Source organism: Cibotium barometz, chromosome 23 (genome assembly GCF_041138505.1).
Source record: "Cibotium barometz isolate CiBa-2024 chromosome 23, ASM4113850v1, whole genome shotgun sequence".
Lineage (NCBI taxonomy): Eukaryota > Viridiplantae > Streptophyta > Polypodiopsida > Cyatheales > Cibotiaceae > Cibotium > Cibotium barometz.
Genome location: NC_141068.1, coordinates 50263518 through 50289641, shown reverse-complemented (window position 1 = coordinate 50289641; position 26124 = coordinate 50263518). Strand labels below are relative to the sequence as shown.

At 46.0% G+C, this 26124-nt stretch overlaps 1 protein-coding gene across 1 annotated transcript; it reads right to left on the bottom strand.

The window, feature by feature from the left end:
* Positions 1 to 8113: 8113 nt before the first annotated feature.
* On the bottom strand, positions 8114 to 10015 carry LOC147626056 (uncharacterized). Its single transcript, XM_086817618.1, has one exon. It carries the CDS (start codon positions 8845 to 8847, stop codon positions 8122 to 8124), a length of 726 nt encoding a protein of 241 aa, XP_086673744.1. The 5' UTR covers positions 8848 to 10015; the 3' UTR covers positions 8114 to 8121.
* Positions 10016 to 26124: the final 16109 nt, after the last annotated feature.

Genomic DNA, 26124 nt, shown 5'->3' with positions numbered 1-26124 from the left:
ATCGTAATAGGTCTCCAATGCCGAATATCATCTGACACTCCCTCCCCCTTGGGGATAAGAAAGATCAAGCCCTCTGAAAAGCTCTGTGGCATCACCCCAGTGTCCAAAACATACTGAAAGCCCTTGCGGAGGCCTGGCCCCAAAAGGTCCCAATAGCGCATAAAAAAGGCAAGCGTCAATCCGTCCTCCCCAGGGCAACTATGGCGTGGAAGGACCCTCAAAGCCTCAGCAAGCTCAACCTCTGAAAGAGGCTCACCCAGAATTGTGCACATACGATTTGTGACACTCCTCTGCACATGGGCCCACACAGTCTGTCTGCAAGCATCCCGTGCCTCCGTTGGCTGGCTCCGCTGAAAGTAGGTCTCTATAGAACTCAGTGGCAGTGGCTCTGATCGCCCCGGGCTCACTGGCTACCGATCCGTCCTGCCTCCTGAGCTGGCGTACTCCTGCTCGAGCATGGCGGGGTCCAGTAATCTCAAAGAACTCCCCAGTCACTCTATCACCAAGCTGCGTCCACTGAGAGGCTTGGCGATGATAGTAGAACTCATGTCTCTGCTCCTCTGCCTCTCTAACCTCCTGGCGTGCCTGGCTCAGCTGGGACGCCACCCACTCACATGTAGGCTGCTGCTCCTGAAGGCGCTGGAGCGAAGCAAGGCTACGTCTCAAACGACGGTCCCGCTCTCGTGTCTCTCCCAGCCGTGCCAAGGCTACAGCGTGCAAAAAAGAGCTGAGCTCGATGAGTCCCTGGGCACACTGGCTTGCTGCATCCTGGTCAGAGCTCTGGCTATCATGCCATATCCTCTCAATGTTCTCAGAAAGACTAGGATCTGTAAGTACCCTCTCTGGGATCCTCAACTGCAAGCTGGTCTCCCGTGTCCTCTCCTCAAGTGTCAAAATAACTGGCGCATGGTCTGAAAAAGAGGTGCCAGCGAGAATGCCAACGGAGCCCCCACGCTCCCCGAACCTGTCGCCCACATAGAAGCGATCAATCCGTGATAGATTAGTCCCTCCCTACCGGCGATCCGACCGAGAAAAACTAAGACTGTCCTGAGAGCGGGAGAAAGCCTCATGCTGCCATGCATCAGTGATCCGCAGTGTCATGCAAAATCGCTCCCAAGCTGCAAGCTCCGTGCCGTGCACTGTAACATGACTGCCTCCCACCCTATCAGCCGGGTCCTCAAGCATGTTTAAGTCTCCCCCGACACACCAATGTGCGGCCTCTGGCAATGTATCCGTAACAAGGGTCCAGAACTCTGCTCTGGCACTAGCATGGTTGGGCGCATAGACATTGAGCACGCCAAAGAGCTCATCATGCATCCTCAGAATGACATACTGTGCTCTACCAGGCACAATGACCCCGCGATCCACAATGGCCTGCCACCATACATCCGCAATGACCATACATACTCCTCCCTGCCCACCCAAGAGGCGAAACCCTGCAGACCAAAATGTGTCCCATCTACCAGGCATCACCGAACCGTATCTCCGGATCCTGCTCACACTCAAATGGTGCTCCTGCATCATCAAAATATCAATACTGCCCCCAACCAGGCATCTCTGAAGCTCCTGCCTCAAGCAACCACGATAACGTACATAGTGTGCGCCGCCAAGGCCCTGTACATTCCATGAGATGATCCTCATGGATGACCTGCTGAGGTGGAGCCTGTCTCAGCCGTACGGCGGGCCTTCGCAAGCGGCTTGGATGGAGAATAGTCCCCATCCGAGCGGCTACAAATCTGCCCATCACCCGGTGTGCTGCAAGAATCTCGGATCAGGCGCCAGTGGCTGTCCCATGGCGACTGCCTCCCGCTCAGAGAGAGCAACTTCGTGTATGCATACATAACCACGGTCGCGTGCTACGTCTGCCACTATGCGAACCACCAAATGTCGAATCCCGGAGGCATCCACACTCTCGGTATCAAAGAAAAAATGAGCCAACTCCCAGAGTCGGCCTATCACGTCTGTCACCTCCAGATCGCTCACATGGCGAGAAAACTCAACTGCCTGATTCTTCAAAATGCTAAGAGCGAGATCCAGACTCCACTCCCGGTCGCTAGGGCCGCAGAGAGGGAAGGAGAAGGCCACCGCTAAATCAAGTGCCTCCTCCCCTCGGGCCGGAGGTATCACTACATGAACTCTGATGGGTGCTGGCTCATGGGGGCCCTCCGCTCCAAAAAGCCGTGTGAAGGAGTAGCCAAAAGCCTCCGAGCGCTGTCTAGTGTCGAGACTACTCAGCCGACTGCGGATAGAGGATATCCGTGAAGCCCGAATCGGCATGGTAAGTCTCCTCTGCGGTGCTCGAGCAAGGTCGGTGCTCAGTGCCCACCGGACTGCAGGTGAGCGCCAGGGAATTGCCAGGGCCTCCCGGGGAGCTGAGGCGAGCGGAGGGGGAGGAGGGGGGGGAGAAGGGGGTGGAGAAGGAGCCGCTGACCAAAACCGGAGCGGGAACGGGAAGAGGCGAAGGTGGAAGCGAGGCGGGAGGGTGGGACGGGGGAGGGGGGAGGGGGGGGTGGGGGTGGGAGCGAAGGAGGGGGTGCTGGCATCTCCTGGTCCTCAGTCTGCGCTGGGGTCTCCTCTTGGAGGGGAGCAAAGCTGTTCCTCACTGGAACCCAGTGATGCTGAGACTGGCTACTGCTGCATCGGTCTCTGGGCGTGCTGTTGTGGCTGTGTCTCCCTCTACGGCACCCCTCTCCAGGCCACTCCGAGGTCTCTGTGGGGCTGAGCAGGTGTCCCGGAGGCTGCCTACCGAGCCGCATCTGTGGGCGGGCCATCGGGGACCTGCTGCTGCGGTGAAGGTCGGGGTCTCCTGCGAGGGCAGGCCTTGGCCATGTGGCCGACCTGCCTGCATATAAAACACTGGTTCGGGAGCCCCGAAAACTCCACTCTTTGATCAATCCATCCCCCCCCTATCCTAGGTAGCTGAATGACCTTCGGAAGGGAGGAGATGTCAGGAACCAAAACTCTGACCGAAGATAGCCCAGCTGCTCTAGCCACCACTGAAGCTGCTGTGGGGCCAATCTCAAGCACCAAGCCCACCAATGCTCCCAGCCTAGAATGGAGCGGAAGGTACTCGCGGCGGAGTCCAGGGAAGCAAACTGTGACATGGAATAGGCGCTCTCCCTGCTCGGCCGCTGTTGGGTCGAAGCCATGCTGCCAAGGTCTGAAGAATGCCCGAGCGCCCCTGATATCAAGGGGACTCATGGCTAGGACCTGGGCCACGCTCTGGGCTGTCTCGAAGTCAATCTGGTAGTGTCCACGGTCCAGTAGCTGAACGTCCAGGATCTTGCCCACATCTGCAAGAAGGTGGGCCTGGAGAAGATCTCGGATCTCCCCTCTGCTAGGGCAAGTGCCGACTATACGGCAGATGGTGGAATGTGCCTGGAGGCGTTCCACCTCTGCGGCGAGGCTCGCTTCCTCTTCTGGCGAAAGAGAAAGCCTGATGGGGGTATCCTCAGGGGCGGGCGAGGGGGCTACGGAAGAGTCCCTCTCTGAGGTGGGGCGGGAGGAGCCTCCATCGATGTCTGAAGCTACGTCGAAGGCGAAGCGAATGTGGAGAGGCCTACAAGAACCGAGCTGCACAAAAGGCGGAGGGGGAAAGGCGGAAGACAGAGAAAAACACAGGGGGCGGAAAAACACAGAAAGAGGGGGGGGGGGGCGTAAGGCGGCGGCGAAAAAGCAGGGGGGGGTGGAGGCAACGCGAAAGGGGGTGGGGGGGAGAGAGGGCGGACGCAGGCGGAGGGGGTGGGTCGCTGAAGAAGGGGAGAAACAGGGGGGCGCGAAGGAGATGGAGCAGGGGGCGGCGGGCGCTACAGAGCTGGGGCGGGGGGCGCGAGAAGACCAGGCGGGGGGGGGGGGGGGGGCGCAAACGCGAGGGCGGTGAGAACAGGGCAGGCGGGGAGAACAGTCGCGAGGGCAGGGAGGGGGGAGTGCGTGCAGGCTGCAGCGCGAGCAGGGGGGGGGGGGGGGGGGGGAGCGGAAGCTTCAGCGAGCCAATTCCAACACCGAGGTGTTGTACTGTGTAGCAGAGAGGACTGCTGTCCCATGAACTGAAGATAAAAATGCTGAGGTGCTGTATGTAGCAGAGAGGGCTGCTGTCCCATGAGCTGAGATATAATGGTGGTGTGCTCTGTGTAGCAAAGAGGGCTGCTGTCCCGTGAACTGAAATGAAAACGCTAATGTGCTGGACTGACAGGCGAGGATGATGAAGCAGATGCAGTGCAGGTGCCAGCAGCAGCAGCAGAAGCAGATCAAGTGGTACCTGATGTGATCAACGAAGTGGTACAGAACTGCAGAATGATGAGGATCTCCTATATATAGTGTGCGGGCTGCTGGTCGGTCCAGTGAAAGGACAGTCGGCCAGCAGCAAGACAAAAACATGAATAAAAATTAATGTATCCAGCATACTCCAGATAAATCCCCTTTTAAGGGCTGGATAAAATGCCATTTTCACACCACCACCGACAGCCCAACAGCATATATATAGAAACACGTCATAATTCAGCAAAGCTACAACAGATAATCATCACAGATCTGCTGCTGCTGCCAGCGCTTCTTCTGCATCCAGCTGATTATCACCATTGTTTTTGTACACAGTGCCATCGGCTTCCTTCTCTGGATCAGCAGCACAGTACCCTGTACCTGCAGCAGCCGTCAGCCTCCTCCTCGGAATCAGCAGCACAGTACCCTGTACCTGTAACAGCCGTCGTTTTTCCTTCTTTGTATCTGCAGCACAGTACACAGCAGCAGTTGACTTCCTTCCCTCTACCTGCAGCACACTTCAAGGACAGCAGCCCATTCTCTGCTCATTCACCATCTATTTGGGACAGCAGCCCACTCTCTGCTAATCACTCTGACGACATCTACCATTCGGGAAAGCAGCCCATCTCTGCTCACCTCATCTAACAGCTACCTTACCTCGTGACGGCAGCTCACCATCTGCCTGGGACAGCAGCCCTCTCTGCTCCTCAGATCTGCGTTTATCTGCAGTCCACTGTTCTGCAGATTTGCGTTTGTCTGTATCACCTCACCTTTGGAGAGCCTCCGCCTCACATCAACACAAGCCTTCGTCACCGAACGTGCTTCAGCTCTGACCTCGTCTTTGCTTCTTCGACGGTCTACTACTCAAAGTCACCTCACATCAGAGGGCCTCTTGTACTAGATTCCATTCATCATTATACATACTCTCACTCATCCATTTAATGCTGTGTTGATTTGCTCTGATCTCTCACACATCTCGCCTTTTGGCCTCACAAGGGAAAACGGCCTCGGTCGGGGATGATGGAGCGGCTACCATGGAGTCCTCCTGGAGGTGCAAAGACCGGAAGATGCCAACACTTACCAAAGAGAAAGAACAATCCGAAAACAGAAACACCTGAGGAAAGGGCCAGGGCAACCACCCGTGGGGGGGGGGGGGGGGGGAGAGGAAGAAAGGCTAGTGGAAAGGGGCCAAAACAAGAGACGGGGTGAGAGCTCAACAGGTCGGAGGAGGTAGGCAGGAGCCAGCGAAGACACTGCGGGCTGCACTGGGGCACAAGCCACGAAGGAAAGAGGCGGGGGCCCAATGGGCAGAAGAGAAGAAGGTGGGAGCTGGAGGTGACACCAGGTGGAAGTGGGGAGCAGGGCAATGGCAAGAGGGAACAAGCGAAGGCTGGCGATGGCGGAGGCAGTGCAAGGCTGGTGGAGGGCAGGGCAGCGTGAGGCAGAGGAGGGCAATGGTGGGAGGGCAGGGCAATGCGAGGCGGAGGGTGAAGGCAGGGGGCACGTGGGGCTGGCGAAGGCGAGATCAGGTGCGCAGAGAGGGGGAGCTCCAGCACTATGATTCCAATTCGTATTTTATGTGATATAGCTTGATTCGTGTTTGATGATTGCTATACAGAGACAACTTTAAATCTACACACATCTTCTGCCATAAGCTTGGATGCGCCTGAGCTTGCAGTGCATATGGAAACAAGCTCTCCCTTTAAGGGGTGATAGGCAAGTTGCGAATTCACATGCAAGTTTACAAAAATTGTGAGAGCTTCTTGGTTGCACTTTGCAGGATTGTGATTTACTTTTGGGGATGCATTGTCATGCACGTCTCAATCCAAGAAAGGATTATGTGACCAAGAGAATTACTCTGATGCATGAAGGCAAAGACTGTCATAGATGCTAGAGTCAAGAGATGTAACTTGATGCATAGGGTTATGCACTCATGTGTTGGTAATAAAGAGGTGCTTGAGTTGGCATCTGTGCTTTATGATGTTCAGGCTCCCTATTACAGTCATGAGGGTGCAACTTCTTCAGCTTATTCTTAAGCTCGACTTTTAAAGAAAGGAAGGTAAGTATAAAGATCCTTTTTCTCTTCATTGTAAACCAGAGACTTCATATCTATATTCTGCCTGCTAGCAGGCTTGCCATAGACATCATATGCTCAACAGCCAAAGTTAAGGCTTTGGGCACAAGTGAGTCCTTCGTTTGCAATCTTCTCAATTTACTTATAGAAATAGTTGGATTTTTTAAAGAGTAGTGCCATACAAAATTGCACTTCTTTATGGTCAGCCATGGACAACTGCTTATTCATTTTTTCTCTCTTGCTCGGTTCAGAACCCTCCATTTCTTCATGATGCTTTCTCACTACCTCTTTCCCCAATTCCCCTTCTTCTGCATCGATATGTTCTTTACCTCTCTCCCTTCTAATTTCCTCATCTCTTCTTTTATCATTCCTGCTGTTTATCCCTCTGCCTATCTTTCATATTCTTCTAATGCAGACAAAGAGTTCATTTTTCTCTCTCTTCCAGAAGCCATTGTTTAAAGAGAAACAGAAGGATATGCTAAAAATAAACAAAGGCTGCAAATAAGAGTACTTCCTGAATTATGCCGCAAGTACTTGTTCTGTTCTCCAGCTTAATGTAGACCAATTTCTTCAATGTTGGTTTTACTCTTCTTGTGATCTTCTTTTTCTTCTTTGTGCGCCAGGTAACTTCAGGTGTGTCACGAGCTGTTTCTTCTATACATGTGCCAGAGAAGAGTTGACAATTGCTTGCCTAAGGTTTAAACCTTAGGAAGGCAATGGCCTCAAAAAGCAGGCTTTGAAAGCCTTTAAATGCTCTAAATAATTCTTTTAAGCCCCCTATTACATTACAAACTAACATTACCAGACTCAGTTAACCGATACTGTGTGTGTGGTTGAGAGAAGTGTTACCTCTCGAACTAAAGCTAATTGTCATGAGAAGACCAAAACCTTAATCAAATCAGAAAACAAGGATTCATGTGTTATATTTTCAAAAAACACAAAACCATCTCCAAGACCAGTAGCTGTGGCATTTACTCATCCACACATCAGAACTTTGTCATCATGCATGGCACAGACAGCATGCTATAGCATATATACTTGCCAAATCAACTCCAAAACATAGGTTCAGTTTGCCTGAAAACTTCTTGCACCTATTAAAAAGACATGCCCGCTTTAGCATAAAAAACCTCAAAAAGGTTGTCTGTAGTGTCAAGAGCACAACAGTCTACAAAATTGATTATAAACTTGGTTGTAAACACACCATCAAGGTAGGTTCCGCAGTCTCAAAATTAAATATATCAATAGAAAAACAAATAATACAAAGTCAAGGCCTGAAATAATCAAATATATATCCTTCTCTATCCATAAATCAATCAATCACTAGGATTCCTAACTGTTTTGGTGAAGCTGTTAACATATACTTCAAGGGTCTAACCTTTGCGACATTGAGCATGACCTACCAAATATTTAATACACCGGCACTCTGCTCACAAATGTCAAGGCCATTGGCAAATAAAAAATAAGCACATAACCCCTTCATGATCCTGGATGGCGTCATGAATGAAAAGCCACTATGAATGAATAACACGGTAGCAGATATGAGATCGATCTTGCCCACAACGCGTTATCACAATGAAATAAATCTACTTACACTCACTTCTCTTGTACATTTCCATTTTGTTCCCTTTCAAAAACTGTGTTTCTTCTTTCCTTCATAACCTTCAAGTTCAGAAATTTAGTTAGACTTCAACTTCATCGCTCAATCTACGCAATCATTCAAAGCCTTTGTAATCAACACTTCCTATCACAGAATCAATGGAGAGCTCACGCCCTCCACAAAAAGAAAATAATCAATTTTTAGTCGAATCTTGTTGTTTGTATTTGCTATCAAATTCATTGGTTTGCCTATAACTTGACAAAAATGAGTTAAACTTATCTTCCAGTGTTTTGATCCTATCTACAAGAATGGTCTCGGATTTGCGCAAAATTCTGACTTCCAACGCCAAGGCAGATGTTCTTTCCTTCTCAGCCTGCACCATCCTCAAAAGTTCATGCACGAGGATATCCAAATTTTCCTGTTTGCTTTGCGTAGCTGCCCTGTTTTGCATTAAAAGCTCAATAGGAATAGAGCTAGCAGAGAAGTCTCTCCTATATTCAGGACTTCTATCTTCCAACTTCTGTACTCTTTCTTTCAAGAACCTCTCTGTTATATGTAGAATTCGAATCTCATTCTCCAGCTGAAGTGTTTTCTCTCTCTCAATCTGTACCATTCTCTGAAGGTCCACTACAAGCGCTTCCAATACTTCATTTTTGCTTTCAGGGAGGTAGGTTCTTGGCATCATAACATCAGTGTGGAGAGAAGTATAAGTCGAGGGAGAGCTCTTCTTCAATGTCTCGCTCTTCATTTTCTCCACAACATCCACCTTCTTGCCCAATCGAAGCACCACACTACCTAGAGGAAACAGGTAAGGCAGCAGGACGACAAAAGAGGCACTGAAAATGAAGAGATAGATCAAATAGTTGGAGGATGAAGCCTGCTGCAGAGAATCAGTTCCCCTGCCAATGTCTCGATTCATCTTCTCGACAGCATAATGCCCTTTCAATAAAAACTTGCCAGCAGTCTATGGACTAAAACACCTCCACACAGGCAGTCAGATGGTGATGATATGAACCCACATCAGCCAATAACAATAAGAGGGGTCTAATCAGACAGCAATGGCAGAAACTCAATGGTAAGAAATCAACTCATGGTGGTAAACCCGACATCTCTAATAACATAAGGATGGCGGAAACCCTCATGGGATCAGAAGGCTGAGCCCGGGACAGTGGCAAGAACGAGAATGACTATGGTGAGAACCAATGGAGAAAAGCACCCATCAACGGAAACTAAGTAAAAGTCCAAATTTTGAAACAAGTGATTGGGCAAGAACCCAATGGGAGAAAACAGGCAACACAGTCCTTGAAACAAGCAATCAGGTGGATGTGCCAAGGACCATATCGATGAATGGACAGAAAACACTCAATAGAGTTCTTGAGACAGGCAATCAAGTGGCTACGGCAGAGACCCGCAAGCACCAGTGGAGGAAGACGCCCATCAGAGTTCTTAAAGAATGCAATGAGGTGAGAATTCAACAAAAGCCACATCAATCAATGGGAAAAACACTCTAAAGGGTTCCGAAAAACAAACAATCAGGTGGCTATGACGAGAACCCACATCAAAGAATGAGTGGAAACGCCCAAAAAGGTTGTGAAAACAGGCAATCAGGAGGCTATCACGAGAACCCAAATGAATGGAGAATGCTTGATACAGGCCAGGCGGTGGGAAGCTATGGTAAGGATCCACATCAAATCGGAATGCAAATCTGATATGGAAGTAAATTTGAGACGGGAAATTAAAAGCCAAGTAAAGGGGAGAGAATATGAACCCAAGTACAGGGTAAATGCTTGAATCTGCGCTGTACCCAAAAAAAAAGAGACCCATCACGCGTAAAAGGGCTGTTGTAGGCGGTTGGGCAACAGCTACGCGGGCTTGCATTGAAAGCAAAGAAATGTACAATGTTGCGGTCATGAAAGACGAGGGTTTCCACAACGTAAAAAACAACAACAAAGATTGGGGCACGCACCTCGGCAGGAGTTTACTGTGTGTGTTTAGGACTCGCGGTGCGGCGTCAAGCTTTCGGACCGGTCGCGCGGCGTCTGTGTCATGAAAACAATAAATTAATTGTTAATTAATTATGTATACACTACGCTATTAGTGAATATGCTTCAAACGTGCTAGAGATTGTCAATGCCAAATGCCATTGTTTGTGTTCACACTAAACAATTTTGGCCATTTGGAGTGAAATTTGGTCCAACACATACACCCCAACCTCATAGTCGTTTCACACAGCTCTTTCTAGTCTGACTTGCCATAGCTATCGCCCTCCACTTAAGAGCAATATTAATGCTCCATCTTTGCAATTTCTGTCAAACATGTGAAGCACATGCCTTTTTGTATAATGTGGAAAGATGTGGTTATGCAAGCTTTCCTTTATTACACATAACGAGCTATTCGTGAGATGAGTGGATGGTGCCAAGGCCACGATACTATTCACAAAAGGGATTCTCACAATAAGGATTAATGAAAATTTCACCTCTCTATATCTTTTTTTTTTCCTGAGAAGAGACTTCTATTAAGTATGAAAAAATATACAAAAGGGAGATTTCAAACCAAACTAGGTGGAGATCTCAACAAATCGGGTGTCTTGTGTTGCCAACAAGGTCCCATATGAGTGGAAATGAAGAATAGACCCTGATCCCACTCTCTCATAAACTGACTGTGCTTTCTCTCTGCGGCCCTCGAAGATCCTTGGATTCTGGCCTAGGTTGCCATAAGGGTATGGATAATATCACTCCAAATCCTGCAAAGGCACTATGTGTCTAAGACAATAGTGCCCTCTATGGCCTCGGTGCATCTATGTCCTTTAAAATTGAAATTTTGAACTGTTTCTTCTAGTTTGAAGACAAAGGTGGATTATATTGTGTCCTTTAAAACTGAAATCTTGAATTGTTTCTTCAAGTCTGAAGAAACATTGGCAATATGTTTTTTGAAGAAAAAGGAGGATTTCTTCTAGTTTGAAGAAAAAGGTGGATTATATTATGAACTTTAAAATTGAAATCTTGAATTGTTTCTTCAAGTTTGAAGAAACATTAGCAATATGTTTTTTACTAGCGTAAGAGAATTGCACTTTACACATGGCAACATCTTCAAAGTTCAACGAGTTCCAAACGAGATCACTTTAGCTAATAGAAGCAAGAGTCTATTCTTCTATCTAGTAACACACAAGTTTGAAGAAACATTAGCAATATGTTTTTTACTAGCGTAAGAGAATTGCACTTTACACATGGCAACATCTTCAAAGTTCAACGAGTTTCAAACGAGATCACTTTAGCTAATAGAAGCAAGAGTCTATTCTTCTATCTAGTAACACATAAGACCTGGATATCTTTAATTGTATATAGTCACCAAAATTCGCTCAGTGCTCTCCTTCACCCCCATCTTCTGCTCCAACTTTCCCCCCTCCCCGGCTCGCTCTGCCTCGGCTTCTTCGAAACGTGTCTGTTTTTTAAGGGAGCTTTTGCTAGCAACTCCTCTCTCTTAAAAATGTGAACATTCTCTCTCCAGTCCCTCCACCACTACCTCCTCCCATCTCCTCCTCTAACCTCCACCACCACCTCTCAGCCCAGTCCACTTTCTCCCCTCTAGCCCAACTTAGCTCCTCCCTTTTCTCTCTCTCCCACCCTCTTCCCTCTCTCTCTCTTTCTCTCTCTCTCTCTCTCTTTCTCTCTCTCTCTCTCTCTCACCCTCTTCCCTCTCTCTCTTCCTCTCCCACCCTCTTCCCCCTCTCACTCTTTCTTCCTTATCCAGCCTCCCTCACTCTCTCCTTCCCTCTATCTCTCTCTCTCCCAACCTCTTCCCTTTCTTTCTCCCTCTCCTCCCTCTCTCACCCTCTTCCCTCTCTCCTTAATTGCCCTCTCCCTCCCTCTCCCACCCTCCCTATGCATAATCTCTCCTTCCCTCTCCCTCCCTGTGCATAATCTCTCCTTCCCTCCCCTCTCTTCTTAATTGCCCTCTCTCTCTCCCTCTCCCACCCTCCCTATGCATAATCTCTCCTTCCCTCTCTCTCCCTCTCCCTCCCTATGCATAATCTCTCCTTCCCTCACCCTCTTCCCTCTCTTCTTAATTGCCCTCTCCCTCTCCCACCCTCCCTATGCATAATCTCTCCTTCCCTCTCTCTCCTAGCCTCTTTCTTTTCTCTCTCCCTCTCCCTCCCTATGCATAATCTCTCCTTCCCTCTCTCTCTCCCAACCTCTTTCCTTTCTCTCTCCCTCTCCCTCTCCCTCTCCCACCCTCTTCTCTCTCTCCTTCCGTGCCCTATCCCACCCTCCCTATGCATAATCTCTCCTTCTCTCTCTCCCTCCCTCTCCCTCTCCCTCCTTATACATAATCTCTCCTTCCCTCTCTCTCCCTCTCCCTCTCCCTCCCTATGCATAAAATCTCCTTCTCTCGCTCTCCCAACCTCTTCCCTTTCTCTCTCCCTCTCCCTCTCTATTAGTCATGAAGTTTATGGTCAAGTGGAGACGCCCATGCGATCATTGCTTTCACATAGTGATGCCATTATTTTAATTCGATATGTGAAGTATGTAGATCAGGTCAATATTTGTGTATGGGATGCACCTTTTATTCATATCATTTTCTAGGATTAATATGTTTAATCGGTTGTGTGTGTTAACTGATATTGTTTTAGTGTAGGCAATGATTGAGTGGCGGACTATGTGTTCGTCTCCTCGCAGGTGGAACATGTGTTGGACCACAATGAGATATCTGGGAAGACATGCAGGTTTGTTTAAAGATGTGAAATTTGAATGGAAGATTATGCAAGTAATCCTCTAAGGTGTGCTTGCATGATGGAAAGATGGTTAGTATGGTGAGTAGAAACAGAAGTGCAGTGTAGACGTAAAATAGCAGAGTTAGCAGTTCACGGCGTGAAATGGTGAGGCACAATGTGAACGTGAAATAGCATAGTTAGAAGTTCACGGTGTGAAATGGTGACTTGCATTGGCTTTAACTTTGAACTAGAACATAAATGTTTGAAGATGATGATGAACAAGAGAAAGGGCTAACAATAGATATAGTCCTTTCTTAGACATGAGATGTGTGTTTTTCACGACGTGAAAGGGGTAACCCATTTCATGGCGTGAATGGCATTGATCGTGAAATGGCAGAGCATGGACCTCATGTCGTGAAATAGCAGACTGCTATTTCACAACTTGAGATCTCTTCCACATTTGTGATTGTGATCTCAAGCAATCACAAATAGTTCTTTCTCACGACTTGAGATCTTCACAACTTGAGATCTCTTCCACATTTGTGATTGTGATCTCAAGCAATCACAAATAGTTCTTTCTCACGACGAGATCTCAATTGTTGATCAATCAATTGAGTGCAGGATTTTGATTCTAAGATGTAAAAGATAAGTACGATCAATAATGCAGAAGTGGATGTGATTGTAAGCATGAGGAGAATCGTTGAATCATTAAGCATGGTTGTAAGCATGATGAGAATCAATGAATTATTAACGTGTCAGAGCGTATGAGCCTCTACTCAGGGAATGGAAATGGCGCAGTGCTAGGGGTTGATGATGCGCACACGATGAACACGATCTTCAGGTCTTAGATACAGAATTCAAAGGAGCTAAGTGCAAGAAAAGGGAAAGATTTTCGCTTTTATGGCCCAGCCGCGTCAGCATGGCAGCCATCCTAATTGGGGATGCCATGTGGCAAAGTTTGATTCACTGGACCGTGCTGGCCGTTTCACGACGTGAAAAACCCTAGCTCTTCATGACAAATGGTTTGCATCCGGCTGAAGCCATTTCCCTTATGCAATTGGTGATACCCTAGATGGTCCTCTATGCTCATTCAGACCAAGTCCAAAAAATATGCATGTAGAAGAATAGATATTGAGCTCATGAAACGCATGAATCTGTTTCACCACATGAAATGGTTTAGACATTTCACGGTGTGAAACACTTAACCCTCTACCTTGTATCCATTGAAAATTGAAGGCGTTCCTTGGTATCCAGGTAATCGTCCTTCGTCACCTTCCCCTTGCCTTATTATTTCTAGGGGAACCAAGTTGGAACCTTGGAGCTTGTTGGTATTTGTTATTGTAGATGCCTTAGTTTAGAATGAGAACTCCTTAGTTTCCCCTCCATCCAATGGGGGAGAACATTTATGGAATCTTCGTGAACCTGTTGTTCTTCTTGTGCATGTGGGTACACTTTTGTTTTACCTTTGTCTAGAACTCGGCCCCTCTTGATCTCCCTGGTGGGTGATGTCGGTATAGTAGGTGTTGCACTCTCTTGTCTATTTAGGTTAATTGTTTTCTTCCTCCAGATTGATCTCGGTGCTACCTTGACACATGATATAGTTGGGTCGTCCTGATTCTACTTGTGCCCTTATCTCTCTTCTTTTCTTTTTAAGGAAAACCCTGCACTAAATGTTTTTTTATCCTTTGGTAACCATACTTGCAAGGCTCCTTGATAATATCCCTAGGCAGCTAGTATGTCTTTTCTCACCCACCTCTTGGTGCCACTTGCTGGACAGAAACACTAGGTTGCTCTGGACATGTGGCTCGTGGTGGATGATAAACACAACTGTTGTATTGCCAAGCTTATGTGCTATGTCTATTGGTCATACAATATCACCCACTCTTTTCGGCCTCTACATTGATGAGATTTCGAGCTTCATTGATGGATTAGGCGAGGCTGGTCCCACATTGGCAGCATATTGACCCCCATACTACTTTATGCAGATGACATCGTCCTCCTCTCTCAGACTCAGCCGAGGGGCTTCAGAGACAGTTGGATGCCTTACATGACTTTTGCACTCAACGAGACTCTCTGTTAACCTTGGTAAAGCCAAGGTAATGGTCTTCAATACCTCTCGCCCCTTCACATCCAGATTGAGTTTCACATATAGAGGGAATCCCGTGGAGATTGTCTCATCCTATGTCTACCTTGGTGTCACTTTTAGTGGCCCACGCTTCACCATGCTTCCCGCAACACATGCCAGAGTGACATGGGGATATGCAACCTTGAGCTTACTTGAGCGGTAGTGCTTCCAGGCACATTTCTAAGAGCCTAGGACGAAGGGCTAGCTTTTTGACACCCTCGTCACACTAGCCTTGATGTACGAGAAGCCTTCTGGGGGCCAAATTTTGTTGAGATTCAAGCTCGATGTCAGTGTGTGCCAGTTGTGCTATGTGCTGGCATGTTAGGTAGCAGCATGTGTGAGACATAAATGACCGCATCCAGCTGGTCATAGTGTGTGGACATTAGCTAGGGTTAGGAGTGTGTGGACACAACTCATAGTGTGTCTTGTGTATCATGGATTATGGCTTTATGCATTGTGTGAGAAGGGAGATGGCTTCCCTCTATGGTTAGGGTTTGTAATATACATTATGGTTTGCTCTTGTGTGTGTGTCTCCTCTCCCTCTACCTGTTTTTCATCATGGTATCAGAGCCTGGTGCTCTCTATTAGGGTTTATGAGTGAGTGAGAGAAGAGGGAGAAGAAGCTGTGAAGCTTGGAGCACACCAATTTCTATCAGATATCTGAGAGCTTGGCCTACCGGATAAGGTCTACTAAACACCCTTGAGCGGATTACAGGTGATTGAAGCAGAAACAAAGCAAATTAGGGTTGCCCAAAGCAAAGGAAAATTCTGGTTTTTTTGGAAGCTTTCCATTGAAGCTTGGAAGCGGTGATGTATGGTGAAAATAGATGCAAATCTGGCAAAGAAACATGTATGTGACAAGGATGAATGTATTGGCAACTCATGTGCAATCCCTACATTGATTTTGGAGCAAATATGATGCATTTAAGTGATTGAAAATCACTGGTTTTGAAGCCCTCACAAAACAGAGAAAAAGAGGTCAATTTTTTATGAAATTAAACAAAGTTTTTGGCAAAAATCATACTATTGATGGGTTACACACATGCCTTAGTGTGTTAGGCACTCATATACACCATCAATTGACACTTTAATTAGCCCAAAAACCCTCAGGAGAAGGCGGCGCAGATCTACAACAGAAAACAGAGTATTTTCACATATTTTTGATGCGAGGAGGTCAAATACTACTTGTGTGCTTGATAAATCCCAAAATTGCCTTAGCAATTGGTTGATACATACACCTGAGAAGGAGGCTACATGATTTGTTGGAGCAATTATGCCTTATGGAGCTGGAAATGAGTTGATTAAACAGGCTGTCTACTGTGTTCAGTGAAATAGAGTGTGATTAATCGACTAATTACTCTCTCGTCTTAAACAATTGGTCTAATTCCTTTTACATGGAGTTAGTGGACATCATTCCTTTTACATGGAGTTAGTGGACATCATTGCTAAGCTAATGAATGCCTAGTCTCTCAATTTGGACAAGGATTGAAGAAATTAGAGCAAATTTGCTACTGGTTTTACTGGTTTTACTGGTTTTTCTGGTTTTTCTCAAAACAGAGAAGGGGGTTTGACAAAATTGGTATGTACACATCTTGGATGGTGTTGATATGCAACATTGAGCTTTTTTAGGTGTCAATGCAAGTTATCCACACTTGATTGAACCACTACATTACAATTTGGAGCCTTGGAATGCGCATCAAAGCAGGGTGTCTTGGACTACGTAAACCTGTTTGATTTTGGATGCATACAGTTTGATTTTCTACATCAAAAGTGAAGTTCATTGTGTACATTGCAGTATCTAGAACACTTATAGGAGTGTGGTTGAGCTGAGGAAGGCTCGTTTACAGATTTAGATGTGTGCAGAAGGTGCATTTGCATCATTGAGCAAATATGTCGGATAATCCAGTACAAATTATGGGTGAAAAATTGGATAGGAAGAACTTCCAGGCATGGAAGTACAGGATTAAAAGTTTTCTGAAGGAAAATTGGAATCTTATTATTACAGGTGCGGAGTCAGAGCCGAAACTACCCCGGCAACCTACACAGCAACAACAGGTTATAGCTCATAAGCAATGGTCAGAAAGAGCATACAAAGTTTTGCATTATTTGTGTATATGTATTTCGGATGCTATACTCATACATATACATGATGCGGAGAATCCCAAGGATGCATGGGATGCATTGGTAAAGCTGTTTGATATAGACACGAGTGCTCGCAAGTCTCAATTGCGACAACAGATTCATAATGTGAAATGGAATAGAAGGAGCATCCATGATTTTATACAAGAGATAAAGAAGTATGCAGATGCATTGGCAACAATCAATGTCCCCATGCCTGATGATGATTTGGTAGACATTACCTTGCGTGGTCTTGGCAAGGAGTATAAATCTTTTGATACATCCATCTCGGTTCGGAGTACAGGTTTACCAAATTTTAATGAGTTGGTTTCACTCTTGCTTGTTGAGGAAATAAAACTCAGTGACTCTTTTCATGATGCATCTACTAGCCATGATGATATGGCAGAAATTAGGCTTTCTAGTCACAAAGAGGATTTAGAGGCAGGGGGAGATTTGCATCACGTGGCCGTGGTAATGGTCGTGGATGGCAGGACAGGTCACCACAATAGAATTTTCAGCCTACATATGGTGCTAGAGGTGGTCATGGATATACACCTCAGAGAGGCAGAGGTAATCCTCGTGGTAACGAACGTTGGCAAGGCCAACAAACATCTATGCAAGATGTGGAATGCCATTACTGTGGGAAATTTGGTCATATGGTACGTGATTGTTTCCGCAAACAAAATGATTTGAGAGGGGGTAGAGCACAACATGGTGGACATTATGCACAACATGGTGGTGGAAATTATGCATCAAGCAGTAATGATGGCAGTGCAAATCACTTGTTTGCCATGAAACCTGTTTGGGATCTATGATAACAAATGCTGAAAATGATGACACTTGGTATATGGACTCTGGAGCATCAAACCATATGACTTGTCATGGCGAATGGTTTGAGCATATGAAGCCTATGGATGTGAAAGGCTATGTGGAGACAGGAGATGATACCCAACATGCCATTACACATGTTGGAAGTGTACCATTGGTTATGCACAATGGTGAAACAAAATCTATGTCAGATGTATTGTATGTGCCTTCTATTTGGCCTCAGTTGGTCAAATGGTGGAACAGGGATTACAAGTTCGTTTCAACGAGCATGGTTGCTTCGTTGAGGATTTCAAAAATGGATGTAGAGTCATTGCCAAAGGCAAGAAAGAAGGCAGGTTGTTTAAGCTGGATGCTGGGATTCTTGAGTTGAAATCAACCATGTTCTCTAAAAGTCAAAATGTGGTACAGGACATTGACATGTGGCATAAAAGGATTGGATATGTGAATATACAAAGGTTAAAGAACATGCAGGCAAGAGGCATTGTTAGTGGGCTGCCTAGATTCAAGTATGATGGGAATATGCATGTTTGTGAGGCCTATCAGTTTGGAAAGCAGGTGAGGTTGCGGTTTCCTAGAGAAGGCAACATGAGTAGTAGGCCACTTGAGATAGTTCATAGCGATGTATGGGGTCCTGCACAAAATCCATCCATTAAAGGCAGTTTATATTATGACATTCACTGATGATTTCAGTAGAATGACATGGATTTACTTTCTCAGAGAGAAAAGTGAAGTGTTGGGAAAGTTTATGGATTTCAAAGCTTTTGCAGAGAAGCAATATGGCTCTTGGATAAAATGTTTGAGGACAGATGGAGGTGGTGAATACACCTCACATGCTTTTGAGCATTTCTTGAGAAAGCATGGCATAAGAAGACAGTTAACTTGCAGGTATACACCTCAGCAAAATGGTGTGGCTGAGAGAAAGAATAGAGTCATTTGTGAAGTGTCTAGGGCGATGCTCAATGAAAAGAGCATGCTAGAATATTATTGGGCAGAAGCATGTGCCACTACAGTGTATATACTTAATAAGACACCCACAACAGCCATACATGGAAGTACGCCAGAGATGCGGCTTACAGGTTTTAGGCCAGACATTGGACACCTCAAAGTGTTTGGTTGCATAGCTTATGTACATGTGCCTGACGAGAGAAGGAGGAAGTTGGATCCTAAGGCAGAAAAGTGTGTGTTTGTTGGATATGCACAGGATCGTAAGGCATACAAATGTTACAATCCACAAACTAGGCAAGTGGTTATCTCACGAGATGTGGTGTTTGATGAACTTGCTAGTTTGGTACAAAGCAAAGGATGAGGGTGTCATTGATTCTCTTGAAGCTCATGTGCATGTGAACTTGCCACAAGCAAGTTCTAGTTCTACTTCTATGTCTGGGCCAGCAGAGTCTGAGAGTAGCACTGTACGTCCATGGTCTCAGGATGCTTGAGGCATGAGAGTGCTGTGGATAAAGGAAAAAAGAAAGTTGAAGGAATTGGAATTACAGGTTATGAGTCGTCAAGTTCAGAGAGTTTGGATAAGGAGCTTGGCATACCTGTTTTACGCACACCTGGTGCTAGGCAGGATAGATATGTGCCACCACATGCTAGAGTGACAGGTGTTCAGAGTGATCTGCATGCATTGTGGAGATCCCAAAGGGTCAGGTATCCAGTTGGACAGGTTGACATATCGTGATTTTGCTATGCATTATGCATATATGACCTCTTTGGTGAAGCATGTGGAACCTACATGCTATACAAAAGCTATTGGGAAGCATGTATGGGAGAAGGCAATGGATGTTGAGATGGACGCATTGGTTCATAATGAAACATGGGATTTGGTTACATTACCACAAGACAAAAATGTTATTGGTTCCAAATGGGTTTACAAAGTGAAATGCAAGTCAGATGGTTCCATTGAGCGACATAAAGCGAGATTGGTAGCTAAGGTTATGCACAAACCCAAGGCTTGGACTATGATGAAACATTTAGTACAGTTGTGCAAAGATGGGAACAGTGAGAGCAGTCATTGCTATGGCTGTAAGCAAATGGTTGGGAAATGCATCAAATGGATGTGAAAAATGCATTTCTAAATGGTGATCTCTACAAGAAGAAGTTTGTATGGCACAGCCAGAAGGTTATGTACACCCAAAGTATCCCACTCATGTATGCAGATTGAAGAAAGCTTTATATGGTTTAAAGCAAGCACCTCATGCTTGGAGTGATAAGATAAGCAGATATCTTATCTCCCTTGGATTTCAGGTTTCTACAGCAGATTCTTCACTCTATGTGAAGAAAACAGATCATGGGATTGTCTTACTTGTCATCTATGTGGATGACTTGATTGTCATAGGAGATCATGCTACATATGTGATGCATGTCAAGAAAGCATTGAAAGGGCAGTTTGACATGAAAGACTTGGTGAGTTGAGATATTTTCTTGGAATTGAAGTGATCAAAGACCTTGTAGGAAAATGTGAAGTTACGGGCTGATTTTGGTGAGGAGTTGGATGATCCATCTATGTACAAGAAGATGGTTGGTAGTCTCATTTATATGACTATCACACGCCCGGATTTGAGTTATGTAGTGGGGCTAGTAAGCCAATTTATGCAGAGCCCCAGAAAACCTCATTTGGATGCAGTGAGATGCATTATGCGATATGTAAAGACCACTGCACATTATGGTCTTCTTTATGAGCATGGTAAAGGCTTGGATATACATGGCTACATAGATGTAGATTGGGCAGGTAGCTCGTATGACAGGAGGTCTACTAGTGGTTATGCCTTTACACTTGGAAGTGCCATGGTGAGTTGGAGTAGCAAGAAGCAACCTACTGTTGCTTTATCCAGTACAGAGACTGAATACAGGGGTGCAGCCCCATTGCTACTTGTGAAGGAATATGGTTAAAGAATCTCTTGGCTGATTTGGGTGAGCCTATTGATGGCAAGGTTGTCATTCATTGTGACAACATGAGCAGCATACAATTGGCCAAGAATCCAGTCTTTCATGCATGGACCAAACACATAGAGGTCCATTATCACTTTGTCAGAGAGAAAGTGCTGGATGGTACAGTGGATCTACAATATGTGAAGACTGAAGAGCAGGTGGCTGACATCTTTACAAAGCCACTTATTAGTAGGGAGAAGTTTGAGTACTTCCATACTATGTTGGGAGTACGTGGGATGAGCTTGAGGGGGAGTGTTGAGAGCTTTGATAGCCCAAGCTCATCTACATCTTCATCTATGGCAGTACATCATGAGCTTGAGAGGGGCTGTTGAGATTCAAGCTTGATGTCAGTGTGTGCCAGCTGTGCTATGTGCTGGCATGTTAGGTAGCAGCATGTGTGAGACATAAATGACCGCGTCCAGCTGGTCATAGTGTGTGGACATTAGCTAGGGTTAGGAGTGTGTGGACACAACTCATAGTGTGTCTTGTGTATTATGGATTATGGCTTTATGCATTGTGTGAGAAGAGAGATGGCTTCCCTCTATGGTTAGGGTTTGCAATATACATTAGGGTTTGCTCCTGTGTGTGTGTCTCCTCTCCCTCTACCTGTTTTTCATCAGATTTATCCGATGAGGATTGGCAGCGATTTGAGAGGTCCCAGGTCATGATGTTATCCCGTATCATTCGCATAAAACCATTAGTCCCACACCAAATTATCCAGACAGAGTTTTCTGCAATCTCGATGGTAGTGGATGCACTCTTCTAGACAACCACATACCTCCATCGCATCAGTCACATGGATCCCCACAGGTACTCGAGGTTTAGACAGCTAACACTTGAGGGCCACTCTGGAGTATGGTATGCACTCGTTTCCACTTGGTTCTCAGTACATGGGTTCCACATGGACCGCCTAACCCCCCTTCAGTACAGTTTGGACTCCCCTTTTCTCTCGCTCTCTCATCACGAGGATATCAATCGAGTTATCCAGTTAGATCTTCTCAGCCTCTACACCCATTGCACATGGATCACACCTCTCGAGCTCCCCAAGAAGATGCACTTCTACAGAGGTCACTTCCTCACTCTCACTTAGGATGGACTCATCCAGCAATTGGGCTACTTGAGTGTTCACATGTCTAGCAGTTGGGTTACTTGAGTGTTCATCACAAATCCCATGCCATGCGGATTGCCATTGGCCTAATAATACGGGTTTCATCCCACCGCCTCAGAGTGGAGACAGGTAGAGCTGTGCGTATCTTCAGAGCCGAGAAGCTCATACGGAGACCCAAAGAGGAGAGGATGTGCCAATTATGCCACATAGAGGTTGAGACGGAGGAGAACTACATATGCCACTTCCCAGTATACTATGAGATCCACGAGAGGTTTCACTATCTATTCTATGAGGGATTTGGTCCACTCTCTAGGATCATTGAATTCCAAGACCAGCGTTGCCTAGGCCTCTTCCTGCTTGAGCTCTACAGACACAGGGACACTTTCTTGAGAGAGCTTCAGCCCCAGCCACCCCGCCCCCTCCCTCGTCGGTCGCCAGAGCAGCCAACCATCACTAGTTTCTTCCGGACCCAGGAGGTGGAGGACACCGATATAGTGGATCTTGTGGACCCTCCACGAGCTACTCAGGACATACCTCGCTTGAGAGGAGTTACCTCGGATTGAGCCTCTGCACTCTAGCATGCCTGACACCCCCAGACCCTCGGTCATCGGCCACGATCACCTCATCAGATCTAGATCTAGGACATGCTCCATTGCCATTGAGGTACCTTTCCATGTGACATAGCTAAGGGAGACCTCTCGGCCATACTCATTGGTCCCATGCTTGATATTTTGGAGAGTAGTATACCATCTACTTGGAGCTAATGCTACTCTCATGTTTTGATTTTCTTAGTATTCCATGATGAGTTTCCATGGACAGTATTGTATCACCCCAATGAGATAGCTATGTTTATGTTTTCTTTTTGTTTTATTTTCCATTCCATGATGAGATATGCCATGGACATTATTTTGTCACTTTGGTCTCATAGGCCCATTGGGTCTTTAGTAGACACTTAATATATCTTTCTTTCTTTCTTTTTGTCTCTCCCTCTTCCTCTCCCTCCCTATGCATAATATATCCTTCCCTCTCTCCCAACCTCTTCCCTTTCTCTCTCCCTCTCCCTCTCTGTTAATCACATGAGTTCTATGGTCAAGTGGGGATGCCCATATGCAATCATTGCTTTCACATATGAATGTGGGTGATCCCATTATTTTAATTTCATATGTGAATTATATAGATCGGGTCAATAATTATGTATGGGATGCGCCTTTTATTCATGTCATTTTCTAGGATTAATATGTTTAATCGGTTGTGTGTGCTCCCTCTCTCTCACTCTTTCTCCATTTCCCACTGTCCCTTCCACTCTCTCTCTCTGTTTCCCACCCTCTCTCCCACTCTCTCTCCTTCCCTTTCTCTCTCCCCCTCTCACACCCTCTTCCCTTTCTCTCTCCCTCTCCCACCCTCTTCCCTCTCTCTCTCTCTCTCTCCTTCCTCTCTCTCTGACACCCTCTTCCCTCACTCCTTCCTTGTCCTCTTCCTCTCCCACCCTCCTTATGCATAATCTCACCTTCCCTCTCTCTCACTCTTTCTCCCTATCTTACCCTCCCTCCCACTCTCTCTCCTTTTGTTTGTCTCCTTATCTCCTAATATATTTTTCTCCCTCTCCCACCCTCTTCCCTATATCTCTCCTTCCTTTCCCTCCACTCTCCCACCATCCTCTTTCACTCCCTCACTTTCTTTCACTCTCTCTCCTTATCTCTCGACATTATTTTCTCCCTCTCCCACCGTCCTTCCTCTTTCTCTCCTTTCTTTCCCTCTCCCTCTCACTCTTCCATCCTCTTCTTTCACTCCCTCTCACTCTCCCATCCTCCCTCTCTCTTTCTCCTCATCTCTCTCTCTCCCTCTCTCTTTCTCCTCATCTCTCTCTCTCTCTCTCTCTCTCTCTCTCTCTCCCACATGCCAAAGCATGTATGAGCCATTAAAATACATTGCATTGCATGTCATGGTATGGAATTACATTTGGATGTTATTACATTTGCATGTCATTGCATGGTAGTACTTTATATTGCATAGTGTTACATGTGATTTCATGTCATTGTATGCACTTGAGGAGTATTGCACATCATTGCATGCCTTTACGAGTGAAAGCATGTATAGGTGGTACCAAAAAGGAGTGTCTTGGACACTCCTTTTAGCCACCCCTTTGGGAGGAGAAAGAGGCTTAAATTTGAAATAGAGGCGGGCTTGAAAATGCAACTGAGCATTCATTAAGGGAATGGCGTGCCCATTAAATGCTTTTGAATATTCTCTCTCCTGCACTCGTCCTGCAATCCATTGGCCTGCCGTGACTCTCTCTCTCTCACTCTCTCTCACTCTCTGCCTCTCTCTCTCTCTCTCTCTCTCTGCCATAGCCTCTGCTTCCTGCCTACACAAAAGGGGCCTCTCTTCCCACCTGAGCGCAAGCTGTATTCATCTGTATCTCCCTCTCTCTCTCTCTCCATGAAGACTACAGTTGTGCTTTAATGGTCTTCTTTGCAATAACCTCAGCCTCCTAGCTCCCTCATAACTGCTTTAATGATCTTCTTTTTGCAATAACCTCAGCCTCCTAGCTCCTTCATAACTGGCTCCACATGGAGTCTCATAGTGTACAGAATGGCAATACAGGCTCCGTATATCTTCCCCCATTGTCTATCACACAACACATCTCGAGAGAACTTCTGCCAGGTCTTCGAAACTACTGGGTTGCAAAGAAGAGGGAACAAAGAAGCATTGAGAAGAGGATGGCACATACGCGCGAGGATGGTGACATTGATGAGCGAGAGGCAAAGAAAATTTGCAGAGCAGTTTCTCAGTGCTGGCGCAAACAAACAAACAGGCTTTCCGAGGGCCTTCACACCAAGATTCTACAACAGCTCCTCCGTCATCCAACGTTCTCAGTGTTGCAGCACACGTCAGAGATAATTGAGAGACTGATTTTCTCTAACATTTGTCATACATTATCGAGGTGAAGACACCCCATTCAAATAACGAGTTATTTTTAAAGCGGGCTACTGTCGTGGCATGCCTCAATGGCGCATCTCGTGTTCACAATCAAATGAGTGGTAGAGAAGTTGCCAAGGCTTTAGGAGTTCATCGAAGGAATGTCATTGCGGGGCCAATTTTTGGCTGCAACATGAAAAGCAGAGGAAGGGTCACTTCCCTTGGATTCTTGTCACCGTCAATTGCATAGGGCAAGCACCATCACCAGTGAAATCAGGGAAATCGTGTTTCAGTTTTGGTCGGTGGAAACTCTCATCTCCCCAAACAAGAAAGATGTTGTTTGAAAGAGGATAGGCAAGAGTGCATATGTACTGCATCTAGTGCATCTACTTGATTTGCCTCAGGTATATCACTGTGTTGAGAGTGTGTTGTAAGAGCTACACAGTTGCTCGCATATGATTGATAGTGTATCTGGATATGCTCTTCTATACGATACTGATTTCTAAATGTCAGTGGTTTAGAGTGCTTTTGATAGTACTAAAATTTTGTATGATAGGGCATTAGAGTGCTTTACCATGCTTCCAAATGTTTGCAAGTGCCTCACAGTGCATTACAATGCTTAACCATGCACTATAGTGCTTTACGAAGCTTTACAATTGATTTCAGATGCTTCTGAGTGCTTCATGTGGTGATTCCAAGAAATTCCAAGTCATGAGTGCATCTTAGTGCTTTTGAGCATTTTCAGACCACTTATGAGTGCCCAACAGTGCACTATATTGCTTAACCATGCTTTATAGTGCTTGACATACTTCTTCAAGTGATCACAAGTGCTTTTAAGTGGTTCATAGTGGTTCCAAGTAATTTTATGTCATTCCAAGTGCATCTAAATGTTTCTGTGTGCTTCTAAGTGCCTTTTGTTGCTTCTGAGTGTGCTTAATAGTGCTTCAAAAAGCTACCACCCAGCAGCAGCAGGTGCCTGAGAGTTCTTCCAAATGCTTCCAAGTGCTTATGCTCGTAATGGCTTAACAGAGCTTCAGAAGTGATAACAGGAGCTTCTAACTGCTTCCAAGTGCTTGTAAGTGCTTGTAAGTGCATAAATGTTTCTGTGTGCTTGTAAGTGCTTGTAAGTGCATAAATGTTTCTGTGTGCTTCTAAGTGCCTTTTGTTGCTTCTGAGTGCTTAATAGTGCTTCAAAAAGCTGCCAGAAGGTGCCTGGGAGTTCTTCCAAATGCTTCCAAGTGCTTATGCTCGTAAAATGGCTTAACAGAGCTTCAGAAGTGATAACAGGAGCTTCTAACTGTTTCCAAGTGCTTGTAAGTGCTTCCAAGTGCATCTAAATGTTTCTGTGTGCTTCTAAGTGCCTTTTGTTGCTTCTGAGTGCTTAATAGTGCTTCAAAACCCTGCCAGCACAGGTGCCTTTTGTTGCTTCTGAGTGCTTAATAGTGCTTCAAAAGGC

Bases quoted from the DNA above. Each gene is read 5' to 3' on its own strand.
- LOC147626056 (XM_086817618.1), bottom strand. From the start codon at position 8,847: ATGAATCGAGACATTGGCAGGGGAACTGATTCTCTGCAGCAGGCTTCA.